The 12,720-nt window shown below is 56.0% G+C and overlaps 1 protein-coding gene and 1 non-coding gene across 9 annotated transcripts in view; both read left to right on the top strand.

Moving 5' to 3' along the window:
- AP1B1 (adaptor related protein complex 1 subunit beta 1) overlaps positions 1-6,404 on the top strand; it is a 51,670-nt gene extending 45,266 nt beyond the window's left edge. For 6 of the 8 annotated variants that reach the window (XM_040619702.1, XM_040619700.1, XM_040619707.1 and 3 more), the window contains 7 exons: positions 437-582; positions 2,262-2,391; positions 2,688-2,772; positions 3,486-3,572; positions 3,678-3,832; positions 4,528-4,536; positions 5,385-6,404. In XM_040619702.1, the coding sequence (XP_040475636.1) occupies positions 437-582; positions 2,262-2,391; positions 2,688-2,772; positions 3,486-3,572; positions 3,678-3,832; positions 4,528-4,536; positions 5,385-5,459 (687 nt within the window). In that variant the 3' untranslated portion in view covers positions 5,460-6,404. The remainder of the gene's footprint in view (positions 1-436; positions 583-2,261; positions 2,392-2,687; positions 2,773-3,485; positions 3,573-3,677; positions 3,833-4,527; positions 4,537-5,384) is intronic. The other 2 variants (XM_040619705.1, XM_040619703.1) reach the window with 1 other exon arrangement.
- LOC121100076 lies at positions 1,025-1,121 on the top strand. Its single transcript, XR_005831805.1, has one exon. It is a non-coding gene; the product is annotated as a small nucleolar RNA SNORD125 (small nucleolar RNA).
- Positions 6,405-12,720: the final 6,316 nt, after the last annotated feature.

The raw sequence follows: 12,720 nt of genomic DNA, 5'->3' as shown, positions 1-12,720 counted from the left end.
CTGGGGCTCTGGCTGAGGCCCCAGATGCCCTTGGGCTCTTCTTGACTCTACTTGGCCCTTCAGGAGGCTGGCAGGGCCCACTCATCTCATCACCTTTCTCAGCGCTACTTACTGAATGTTCCTTCTTGGACCTCCAAAGAGTCAGGTCAGCCCTTGGGCACGCCGAGCACCTCTCTACTCCAGGCTTCTCTGATACACAGCCACACTGTGGGGGTGGCCCTGGGTGGGCCATGCAGGATTGTTCCTCTCATCCCAAGATCCACATGGCCGTCTCCTAGTGGTAAAGGCAGCTGTGATGAACCTGGGAGGCTTCTAAGGGAGAGGAAGAAAGAAGGTGAAGAAGAGGCGGGGGGCGGGGGGCAGTTACCCTCAGGTGGGCTGTGAACTTTTATGAAAGTGGCATACACGAGCCTCTTCTCCGCTGTCTTCCCTGTAGGTGTGGCTCCCGGCCATGAAGGCCAAGGGGTTGGAGATTTCAGGGACGTTCACCCGCCAGGTGGGCTCCATCTCCATGGACCTGCAGCTGACCAACAAGGCCCTACAGGTCATGACTGACTTTGCCATCCAGTTTAACCGCAACAGGTGGGCTCCTAAGGCCAGTGCGATGAGAGCGCTGCTGGGACTGCCGGCAGGGCCGGAGCTCTGAGGGGTCTGGTGCCTCACAAGTGCATCTCAGCCCCAAACCCTCTAAAGCAAGGATTTTTTTTCCCTTCCCCATGACCTCTTTATGTGGACTCCAAAGTACCAGGCAGAGGGGTAGGTTGTCTCCCCTTCTTTTAGCCTTCCTCCACTGCTGAAAGAGTGTTTGCTGACAAAAACCCCACATGACAGGATGGAGCCTCCTCTCCAGGCCTAAGTTGCTGCCACCTCAGGGCCCAGCTGTCAGTAGGCTGATGGGGAGTGGTGGCTGCTTCGGCTCCTCACCCCACTAGGTCCCCTGCACTGGAGGTCCTGGGGAAGGTTTCCTCTCTGGCCCCGTTGGGGTCCTCATGGACCAGGCCAGCTAGGCCAGGGCTCTCTGGGGGACCCAAGCAGCCTCTCCTGATGATTCTTCTTCCTGAGCGGCTCTAGTGATGAGCAAACTGAGCCTCTAAGAAGTTGACTGAAGGGGCTGCTTCCTCAGGGGGAGCCCACAGGCCAGTGGGTCCTGACCCGCTGTCGGCTCTGCTCCTTATCCTCAGACGGCCCTAGAGTTCATAGAAGCACTCTAGGCTGCAAGGGGGAGTCTCGATGATGGCTCACAACAGACTCACAGCGTGCTGACAACTCCCTGGGTGGCAGGCCCTGTGCCGAGGACTTTAGAACTATTATCTTACTTTGAGCTACTTGACAGCCCAGTGAAGTCAATGCCATTGTCCTGCTTTCCGTAGATAATGACACCTGGGCTCAGAGAGGGCCAGTTCCTTGCCCAGGATCACACAGCAGGCAGTGGGGGAGCTTCCAGGAAAGCCTGAAGAGCCGGGCCACCACAGAGGCCTGGGGTTCCCCACATCGTCTCCCACCGGGTCCCAGGCAGGTCTGAGCCATCGCGGGCAGAGTGCAGGCCGGGTCAGGCAGCTCAAGCTCTGGATCTCAGCCGTGCTGCTCATCCCATAGGCTCTGAGCACAGGCCTGCCCCTCCCTAAGTTTCCATGTCTTGGAAGATGAGAGAATGTATACCTCTCGCTGTTTTTATGAGGGTAGGAATTGGTGTAATGTCAAACCCCAGCCTGGGCACAGTGAGCTGTCACTTCGTGGTCCTGTGTCTCACACTCATGGGGGTCCTCCCCTCCTGATTTACCTATGTGTTGCTTTACTAAGAAGTAGGGCTTTCCTGAATCTCTCTCTGACCAGTTGTAGCCCAGACAGTAAAACCTGGTATCTTGCTTGGGATGGTTACATCCTTCTTGGAAGATGGGGATTGGTAGCAGAAACTTGGGTGCTCAGAGTCTTCAGTTACAAGCAGCTGGTGTTAGCTGGAGCTCCTCAAGTGCACGACAGAGCAAGGCTGTGTTCACCTGGGCCTGCTCAGTGCGTAGCCCAGAAGAAAAAGTGGAGCAGAGATGGGCTTTAGGCCTGCAGCTGGCCCAGGGCTCATTCCTCCCGTCCACACAGCCATTGAGAGTGGGGGTCAGGAACTTGTCTGTCTGTCCTGGGCCTAGAGCTGAGGTGCAGCCGGCTTGCTGGAGAGGCTTCCTGCCAGCTCTGGAGCCTGAGGAGCCCCCATCCCACGTCAGCACCTGTTCCCCCTGCCATTCCCGCGGGGGCTTCTCTCTCCCCAGCTTCGGCCTGGCCCCTGCTGCCCCCCTCCAGGTCCACGCACCACTCAGCCCCAACCAGACTGTGGAGATATCCCTGCCTCTCAACACGGTGGGCTCGGTCATGAAGATGGAGCCTCTGAACAACCTCCAGGTGTGTTTCGGGCAAGGCTAAGCACCCCACTCCTTACCTGCCCCCCTACCGCAGGGGAGGAGCCTGGTGGAGAGGTCTGGGGCCTGGCCTTTGTTGGCAAAGGGGTGTGTCTGTGGAGTTGTGCTCTTCGCCAGAGATCTGGCAGGGAAGGCCTGATCCGAGGGGACGAGGGGTGTGGTGGCCAGGGAAGGTGTGTGAGGGGACCTGCTCAGGTGGAGGCACAGGGAGCAGGCCCTTCCTGGGGCCTCAGCGGTCGTGTCAAGCATCAGGGACCGATCGGGTGGCCTTGTTCCTAGGTGGCCGTGAAGAACAACATTGATGTCTTCTACTTCAGCACTTTGTACCCACTGCACGTCCTCTTTGTGGAGGATGGGAAGATGGGTAAGTCCTGAGGGTGCCCTGAGGGTCCCCGGAATATAACGATTGGCTTTGCCCCACGATGGAGTCTGTGAGTCGCCACCCCCTCTGTAGAGCCTGAGGCAAGGGTCACACCTGCATCAAGGACCCCTGGGTGTCGTCTAGCCAGCTCTGTCCCACGGTGGGGGCCTTGCCATGTCGGAGCTGTCTCACTCCTAAGTTCTGCTCTGCCTGCCCCTCCGCCTTGCCCATAGTCTCTAGGCACTCCTCCCACAGCCTCCCGAGCTGGGGAGCCCAGACCGTGTCACACTCGATGTCCATCTCCTGTGCCCTGGCTGGAACCCCTAAGAAGACTCATCCGCATGTCGGGAGGGCTCACTGCCAGCTCAGAGCTGAGCAGAGAACTTTGCCCACATCATCTCTCGGTCACCACAGAAGCCCTGTGACACAGGCTGTGATTAATGAGCAGGCTGCTTGGGGCCAGGGCAAGAGGGAGTGCATATGTGGGTGCTGGGAAGGAGAGATTTAAGGCCCAAGGGGGTGGGGAGCCCAGGATCTTTTGGGAGCAGCACTGGTGACCGCTGTCACAGAGCTGAAGGTTTGTTCGGGGAAGCAAGAGGGGGCTGTGGCAGAGCTACTGCCTGCCTTCCGCTTCAAGTTGGCACCCCCAAAAGACCCACTTCTGCTGGATGTTAGTTTATCAGGGTCCCATCTTCTACCTTGCCCCCCCCCCTCAGACCGGCAGATGTTCCTGGCCACGTGGAAGGACATCCCCAATGAAAATGAAGCCCAGTTCCAGATCAGAGACTGCCCCCTCAATGCGGGTAGGACGTGCCAGCCCTCCCCTGCCTTCCCGCCTGTCCACACTGCCCCTCACCTGTACCCCCGGCCCTCTCCCACTGCTGACTGGGGGCCCTTCTCGCTCTCAGAGGCCGTGAGCAGCAGGCTGCAGAGCAGCAACATCTTCACGGTGGCCAAGAGGAACGTGGAGGGCCAGGACATGCTCTACCAGTCCCTGAAGCTGACCAACGGCATCTGGGTGCTGGCGGAGCTGCGTATCCAGCCGGGCAACCCCAGCTTCACGGTGAGGCTCCCCGCTCCTGCCCTGCCAGCCCTGGGGTGTCTCCCTCCGTGTGCCGGGCAGCCTCTCCTTCCCTCGCTCCTTCCCAGAGCAGGGGTCAGTCTGATGGGGGGCGCTCTAGCCCAGCTAGGCTGGGGTCCCTCTGAACCTGACGTGAACGAGCATCAGAATTCTGTGCCTAGCTTCCAACTCAGTCCCATCAGGTTACCTAGGTAAGACACTAAACTGTGTCACCAGTGAGTTGGACTAGAAGATTCTATACAGTTGGGCCCCATGAGGTGACACAGGTGGCCCAAGGCCTACCTGACTGGGAAATGGCACTGCTGGGCCCAGGCCTTGGCCCTCCTCCCACTCTTCCCTGCCAGAGGGCCCACCTAGGAGGGCACTGATGGCGAGCATCTTGTCCTTCCTGGCCTTCGTGTCAGACCCCAGTCAGGACATGGCTTCCACGAAGTGCGTGGTTGTCCTGGAGGCGGTGCTGCTATTCCAGGCTCCAGAGAGCACCAGGCTTTGCTTCTCCCCCTGCACCCCAGTGTCTGGCAGGCACGGCCCTCCAGACATTGCTCTCCGGGCCCCGCTGGCAGTGCTGGCACTGTGGTTGGGCGGGGGCTGCGGTGGGGGCTTCGGTGGTGGTAACTTCCATCTCCCTGTGTTTGGTTGCTGCATGCCCACCTTCCCTGCTGGCGCCCGTGGTGCAGGACTTGGAGGTTAGCAGATTGCTTTTCTCTTCCTCTTTCCCCTCCATTCTCCCCAGCCACACCTTGCACCGCCCGTCTCCTGGCCTGGCTCCAGTGCACCTTGCCTCTCCTAGCCTCGCCTCACCCTGCCGCTCCCCAAAGCCGGGCAGACATGCACGCAGGCCACAGGCACGGGGCACCCCAAAGCTTCCCAACCAGGTGAACCTGATTGAGGAGCTGGTACCCCCACTTCTCAGCACGCACAGTGTGCACAGAGCCCTTCAGAGAAGATTGGGGCCCCGCAGGGCCACCACGGCTGACTTCCGGAGCTCCATCCGCTCCTCCCCTTTCTAATCGCACCCTTCAGCAGCAGTGATTTTGGCAGAAGTGCTGGTGGCTCTTGTTCCTCCTCTGCCTGCTCCCGGCTCACAGCGGCAGAGCCTCGTGCCGGAACCCAGGAAGACTCCCCGGCGCCCTCTGCCCCCATCTCTCCAAGCAGAGACCTGCTCGGAGACCCCAGCCCTTCACAGGCGGTGACGGGCCCCAGCAGCTCTGTGGGGCGGGGGCTGGGCCCTCGCCGCCAGCCGCCCGCTCATGATTCATGCTGCTCGCAGCTAGGGCCGCGGTGGCTGGGCTGACAGCAGGTGTGTGGGCTGCAAGTATATTTGGTCCGCGCCCAGCTGGCCGCAGCAGCCACCCCCTCTGCTTTACTACACATCTGCCCCAGCCGCGCCGCCGCCAGGCCACGTGTGCACACCACACTCTTCCATCTGGCTCTCGCACGCTCTCGTCGCTCCCTGTGTTCCTTCCCAGCCCCAGAGAGGAGCCCGGGGAGCTTGGAGCCCTCTCCATCCCCTGTCCTCTCTCTCCCCCTGCAGCTGTCCCTGAAATGTCGAGCACCAGAGGTGTCCCAACACGTGTACCAGGCCTACGAGACCATCCTCAAGAACTGAGGCCCCATCCAGTGCCCACCCCAGCCTTCTGCCAGCCCCAACAAGGAGCCCCCTCGGAGTGGCAGTACCTCCTTCCTGGAGAGGCTGAACAAGGCTCCTGGCCACCACGGAGTTCCCTGGTCCTGACTGCCGGGCCCACCCGGGTCCTCGGGGCAGGGCAGCATTCCTCCTGGAGTGAAATCTCAGTGTACCCCAGTGCTCGGGGACTCCCTTCTTCCGTTGCTGCTGACAGGGTCAGGTGAAGAGGGGACCAAAGGAGACAGAGCCAGAGAGGCCACCGAAGCTGATCAGGCAGACCCAGGGTTCTTCTCTTCCTTTTCCCGACCGGTGCCTGCAGGGCGAGTGTGTGGCTCCCTCTGGGCTCCTGGCCCGGGAAGCCCCTTGCCCCTCAGTCTCTCTTTGGTCAGTGTTAGAGGGCCTCCCCGTTGCCTGCTTTCGTGCCAGGCTGTCCTGGTGTGTGTGGAGGATCCCTTGGTGGACCAGGAGAGCTCCTCTGTCGGGGGTCTGGGGCTCCCGGGGCCTACACCCCTACCCTCCGTCCCTCTCTGCATCCACCCAGGCTGGGCCCCTGTGGTTGTGGCACTCAGGCCTCTGCCTCCTGAGCACTGACCCACACGAGCAAGACTGGGCAGAAACGTCCAAAGCCCCGGCCCAGGCTCCTGCTCCCCTGCAGTGACACACACCCACTCACCCCTCACCCCACTCCTTCTCTTGCCCCTGAGGACGGTGACTGCCTACGATACAGTCTTTGGCATCCCCTGTGTTCCTGGAGCAGACAGGGATGGGGCACGTGGGTGAGCGGGGTACTTCCCATCTGGGGTTTCTTTGGGGTTTCTCCTTAGTGTCTGCTACCCTCCCCGTGGCCTCCCAAATTTCAGTTGTGTCTGACAGAGCATTAGGTTTTCCTGTACTGCTGTTTAATAATAAAGATTCTGCTTTTGGCAATCACGGACACTTTTTTCCCCTCCACCAAATGTCAGAACTGAAAATGGCCTCCGCGTGATTGAGGGCGGTGTTCTGAGCCCTGCAGTACCTGTAATATTCGTAGCATACATACGTGCGCGTACATATACATATGTACGTATACTGTCGTACACGTAATATACACACATGTATATATAATGTATGTTAACTCTTATTTTCAGAAAGAGAAAGTGAATAAAAATAATGACATCAAGTGTGTCCCTGGCCGGTGTGTCAGGTCCTGAGGCTCTTGTGGGTGGGGTCCTGGGTCCAGGATCAAGGGCTCGAGCTGTGTGCCAGGCCCCTCCCCTGGCACTCTGAGGACAGCGCCTTTCCCTCTACTCTGTCCTTAAAAACGGACCTCTGAGGCCTCGGGTCACCCTGGCACAGCTCCTGCCCTTGATTGTAACTCCACCCAGCCGTCTCGCCTTTTGATGTTGGCCAAGAGGGCTGACTTCTGTTTTGGTTTTCCTCCGCTCCCTGCCATCACGAAGGCTCCAAGAGCCGTGGGGAGGTACTCTGGTGGGGTGCTGTTGCAGGAGAGGGAACAGTTGGGTAGGCGGGGCACCAAGCCTGTAAGGCAGGCTCTTCCCCAGCCTGCATCTGCGGCTGGCTGAGTGGGGGTCCTAAGCTGGTGCCCACCCAGCTGCCAGCAAGGTCATCCCGTGTGGCCCCAGTGCTGGCATTGGCTTGGATCCCAGGGGAAGGCAGCCAGACCCTGGGCAGGGCCCGATAGCAAAGCTGTCTATGGTTCTCAATGCTTGGTGGCCCGGGGGCCTTCCGCCTGCCTTTAAGTGGGGGGAGCAGCCTGGGTGCCCTCACCCCATTTCAGCCCAGCTGTTCCCTGCACTGCCCACTTCTGACCCACTGCTGCCTTCCTGGTGCTGGGCGGCTGAAAGAAGAGCACCTGCAGGAGTGCCTGGCCCTCTGGTGCCCCACCTCTGACCCCTGCGGCTGAAAAGTCTAGAGCCGACCACATCCCTTGATGGCACAGTCCAGTTCTCAGGGTACCTGAAAGTCCAGGGCTCGGGAGCCCCTACACCGATGCAGCTGGAATGCCCCCGGCGTGGACTAGAGAAGGGTTTGGAGCCCTCGAGGAGGCTCACCCTGGCCTGCAACGTCGCCTGCTGCTCCTGCTGCTGGGGGGCCTGGCTCCCATCCGAGATCCCGGTGCGTGCACTGCCAGGGTCATGGCTCCCCACCCTTCTACCCCTGAAGGCGGGCTTGAAGTGCAGGATCGCTGTCCGCGGTGGAGTGGTGTTGGGTGAGGAGGTCCAGGACCACGTACCTGGGGGTTAGGAGAAAGGCTGGCCTGCTTGAATGGAGTACCTGGGACCACCATCAAACACCCGGGATTTGCCCTCCTGTATAAAGCTGTGCTCGGGCCTCAAGCCATTGTGGGCAGGACCTGACCATGATCGTGCCTTTCTCCCACTCACATGGCACCTGACATGATGGGACCCAACAGAGTCTTAACATTTGCAGGGAGAGGGGTGCCTGGGTGGCTCAGTCGGTTAAAGCGTCTCTCTCAAAATCTTTTTTAAAAAATTTTTTTATTTTGTCAGAGCACAAGCAGGGGGAGCAGCAGGCAGAGGGAGAAGCAGGCTCCCCCCTGAGCAAGGAGCCCAACGTGGGGCACGAACTCAGGACCCTGGGATCGTGACCTGAGCTGAAGGCAGACGCTAACCAACTGAACCACCCAGGCGTCCCTCAAATAAATAAAATCTAAAAGAAAAAAAAATTGCAGGGAGAAACTGAGGCAGAGAGCATGCTCACTCCCAGTTCCCCAAGCCTGGGCCTTCCCAACATCACTGCATCAGAAAAATAAGCACCAATAGGCTACCCCTACGACCCAGGCCTTTAGAAGAAATGCTTTAGGGGAGAGCCAATCAGTCCCAGCTGTGCCCTTGGGCTTCCCTGTCTCCCCCCCCCACCTTACTGAGGACCCATCACGTGCCTCTTCACCTTCCTCACGTGGCACTGCCTGGTCCTGAGGTCCTTGGGCCCGTCCCACCCCAGGGCCCGACACCTCTCAGGAGCCTTAGCATCCTGCCACAGATTCTGGGCCTTCCCAGCCAGTCAGGGAATTCAACCCGGGCCTGAGGGTCCCCTGTGTGCCCGACACTGTGCTAAGGCCGGCGGGGCGACCTTGTTTTCTTTATCTTCAGCTAGTGGTTTGCTTTTTAAAATTTTTTCTCTATGGAGAGGGCTAGATTCTGGACCGTTGGTAAAATGTAAGCCACACAAAAGATCCCTCCCACCTTTCCTCAGTTCTTAGTTTTTCTCCCTAGAGGCAAACTTTGTTGCTAGATTTGGGGCTTTTTTCGGGAATATTCTGTACATGACTAGACTCAGATCCGCAGAGATAGTTACCAAACAAATGGCAGCACATTCCAGATACTACCAGCACTTTGCTTTTCTTAACCTATCAGTACAAACAGACCCACCTCAGAATTTCTTGTGTGAACAGGTCGTAGCTGGTGCCTGCGGACGGACATTCGGGCTGTTTCCATCTTCTGCGAGTCCAAGCAACGGTACAGTAAGTATCTGCCTACATACGTCCTTGCTCGTGGGCCCAAATGTAGCTGTAGGATCTAGCTCCAGAAATGCTAGATCAGGGAGTATAGCATTTTCTGTTTTACTTCTTGTTTTGAGAAGGCAATGTATTCACATGGCTCAAAATGCAAAAGGCAAAAAAAGAAGTGAAAAATCCTACTCATTATTCTCCGCAAAGGAACCAATGTTACCTTCCAAAGAGACTCAAGATGTCTAATATGGCTTTTTCCCCTTTTAGACACAATGGGTAGCATGGCATACACCCTGATTTGCACCATACTTCTATCTTGGAGAATTTTCCATCATCAGCCCGTTACAGAGAGTGTCCTCATGCCTTTTTAGAATGGCTGTGTGGTTTTCCATTGCAGGGAGGTTACCATCCCGAACTAGGGCCCCACAACGCCCATTGAGTTGGTACAAGTAATACCGCAAGGAATATTCACTTTTATATACATGGATTAATTCCTCAGGCACGAGTTGCTGGGTCAAAGGTAGGTGCACTCATAATTTTGATAGCTGTTGCTAAAAATTCTCTGGTTTACATTCCCGCCAGCCAGGATTAAGATGCCTACGTCCCCCCATACGGTCGCAGACAACCCAGTGTATAGATGTGTGCCAAACTGATGGTGAAGAGTGGTACCTTACCGTGTTTTCCATGTGCCTCTGTTCGTGCGTTTGCGAGCCATTTGCATGTCCTCTTCTCTCTTTTTAAAAGATTTTATTTATTTACTGACTTATTTGAGAGAGCACGCATATGTGCGTACGGGGTTTGGGGGCAGAGGGAGAGGGAGAGAGAATCTCAGGCAGACTCTGTGCTGAGTGCAGAGTCCGACGTGGGGCTCGATCTCACGACCCTGAGATAGGACCTGAGCTGAAATCAAGAGTCAGACGCCCTAACTGACCGAGCCACCCAGGCGCCCCTGCACGTCCTGTTCTGCTTCACATTCATATTTCATATTTTTTGCCCATTTGTATAGTTATTGGTCCTGTTCTTACTGATTTGTCATTATTTCTCCCCGTTTTGTTACTGTCTTTTATTTTTCTGTGCCGAAGCCATCTTCCTTTAATCTCTTCTATACTTGCCTGATCTAGTGCTTGTCTAATCTTCATTTGTGCATTTCTATCCTGTTCCATCTGGGCTTTATGTTAGAGACAAGGTAGGGATCCAACTTTCTCTTTTCCCAGATGGTTACCCATTTGTCTCCACACCATTCACTGAGTAATTCATTTTTTCCCCACAGAGCCGAAATGTCATTTGTAACATGTACTGCGTTTCCATATGTATATGAGTACTTTTCTGGACCTTGTTCTGCAGCAGAGAATTTTGTCTATTCATTGGCCGTTGTGGTTTTTTTTTTTTAAGTATTGTACCTTTATATTTCCATATTTATAGTACCCTCTTATTCACCCTCTTTGTCCAATCAGTTGGTTAAGCAACTGCCTTTGGCTTAGGTCATGACCCTGGAGTCACAGGCTCGAGTCCTGCATCGGGCTCCCTGCTCAGCGGGGAATCTGCTTCTCTCCGCCCCTCCCCGCCTGCTGCTTCCACTGCATATACTCTCTCTCTCTGTGTCAAATAAATAAATAAAATCTTTTAAAAAAAAGAATAATATGTATTTATAAAATAACATAAGTTATGTAATATATAATTTGTAAACTGCACTCCAGACTTTATTCAGATTTGACTCATTTCCCCACTCATGTCCTCATTCGGTTCCCAGAGCCCACATGCCATGTGGCTGTCAGGTCTCCTCAGGCTCCTCTAATCTGTGACAGTTTCTCAGACTTTGTTTTTCATGACCTTGACGGCTTCAAGGAGTACTGGTGGGGTATGTTGCAGACTATCCCTCAGTTTCGGTCTGTCTGATGTTTTTCTCATGGTTAGACGGGGTTGTGTGTTTTAGGAGGAAGAACAGAGAGTTGCCCTTCTTTGTCACATCAGATCAGGGCACACAACATTGGTCTCTCACTGTCACGTTAGCCTGGATCCCTTGGCCAAGGTCGTGTTTCCAGCTTTCTCCGCTGTGCAGTTATTCTCTTCCCCTTTCCCTAGTCTGTTATTTAAAAGCAAGTCACTAAGTGCAGCCTACACTCGGGCAAGATTGTGGGGGCAGGGCGTAGCCACATAATGACTTGAAATTCTTCTGTAGGAAAGAACTGGTTTCTTCTCCTGTATTTATTTATTAATTCAGTCATTTATATCAGTCTGGACTCATGGATATTTATTTTCCAATTTGGGTTTAATCCAAAAGTACATTATTTATTTTGTTGCATAAATTGTTCCAATTTGGCCATTGGGAGCTCTTCGGGGTAGCCTCCGTGTCCCTTTGATACGGCCCATCCTTGCTTTACTTTGCGACTTCCTTGCTCTCTGGAATTACAAGATGCTCCAGGCTTATCTTCTGTTTGTCCTGCCCCAACCCTAGCAGCAGCCATTTCTCCAAGGAGCCTGGTTCCTCTCCTTGGCGAGTGGCCTTAGAAACCAAGATCTAAGTGCTGGGTGTGTTTGTTGCTCCTGGGTAGCACTTCTAGGCCCTCTCGGCAGACAGAGCTAGGAAATACCTGTGTGCACACTGACCCGTGTAGACACACATGTCCCTCCGTTGTTTTGTAACTAGTAGCTATTTGCATATAAAAATGAAATTGCTTTATAGGTACAAATCTTGTACCCCCCCCACCTTACAAAATTGTCTTGTTTTTCTCCCTGTTTTATCTCATCTCCTCCCACAACAACTGTGTGAAGTCAAGACTATTGTTATCCCATTACAGTCTAACTGTAAGGCTTAGAGAGTTGGAGTAATTTGCGCAGATTACACACTCTTGCGAGGAGACCTCAAACTCAGCCCCACTCCGTGCTGCCTCCTCGGGTCCTGAGGGCTTTCGAGAGGCTGACCACTACGCTTGGTGGGTGGCACTATAAGGATGACCAAGGACCCACTCTATGCCAAGCATCTGAGAGAGGGGTGCCCCCCCATTCCAGGGCTCGGGGGCTGAGTCACTGCTGGGACAAGTGGTATTGTGCTGTGATTAACGGTCAGGACAGACCATGATGCAAGGGCTGGGCGGGGCCAGAGCAAATGGCCCTGGCAGCTGGATGCAGTCCAGGATGCTCGACCCCAGGGAAGGGCTGGACTCAGGCCAGCCAGGGAGAAGCTGTTTAGGCACTGGGGGGAGGGAAGGGCGGTGCTCGCAGGCTGGCATCAGGCGGCTGTGGGCTCAGGTTCTCCCCCCCCCACCCCACCCCCCCGGGTCTGCCCCTGCCCGGGGCCTCTCTACAGCCTCCCAGCCCACCCCACGTTCTGTGGCTTAACCCTTCAGGGCTCAGCTTAGGCGTGGCATCAGGCCTTTCCTGAGCCCCCAACCTCGGTAGGCGGGCAACTCCCCTGGGTCGTCTCAGCCCCCAGAGCCCCCAGGCCTTTCCATCTGTCTGTGCCTGGCTGCATGCCTGGCCCCTTCACGCGCCACAGAGGACGGGCAGGAACCAGCTTGGCCACCATGGGCCCAGCTCCGGGTCCTCTGCACCTCACAAACACATGTACGGCTGCTTGATCCGTGCTCCCGGGAGCACCGAATGGAAGCATGTGAGGAGCCTGGGAGCCACGGTGGCAGCAGACATCCCCCTGGCTGTCTCTGCTTGGGGAAGGAGTGAGGGGACCCCTGAGGGAAACGTTGAAATTCCATCCCAGCCCAAGTTCTCTGGCTTGCTAGTCTTCGGGAAGCCTGTTGCCCAGGCGGCCCACTC

Source organism: Ursus maritimus, unplaced genomic scaffold (assembly GCF_017311325.1).
Source record: "Ursus maritimus isolate PB19 unplaced genomic scaffold, ASM1731132v1 scaffold_33, whole genome shotgun sequence".
Lineage (NCBI taxonomy): Eukaryota > Metazoa > Chordata > Mammalia > Carnivora > Ursidae > Ursus > Ursus maritimus.
This window is presented reverse-complemented; position numbering and strand designations above follow the sequence as displayed.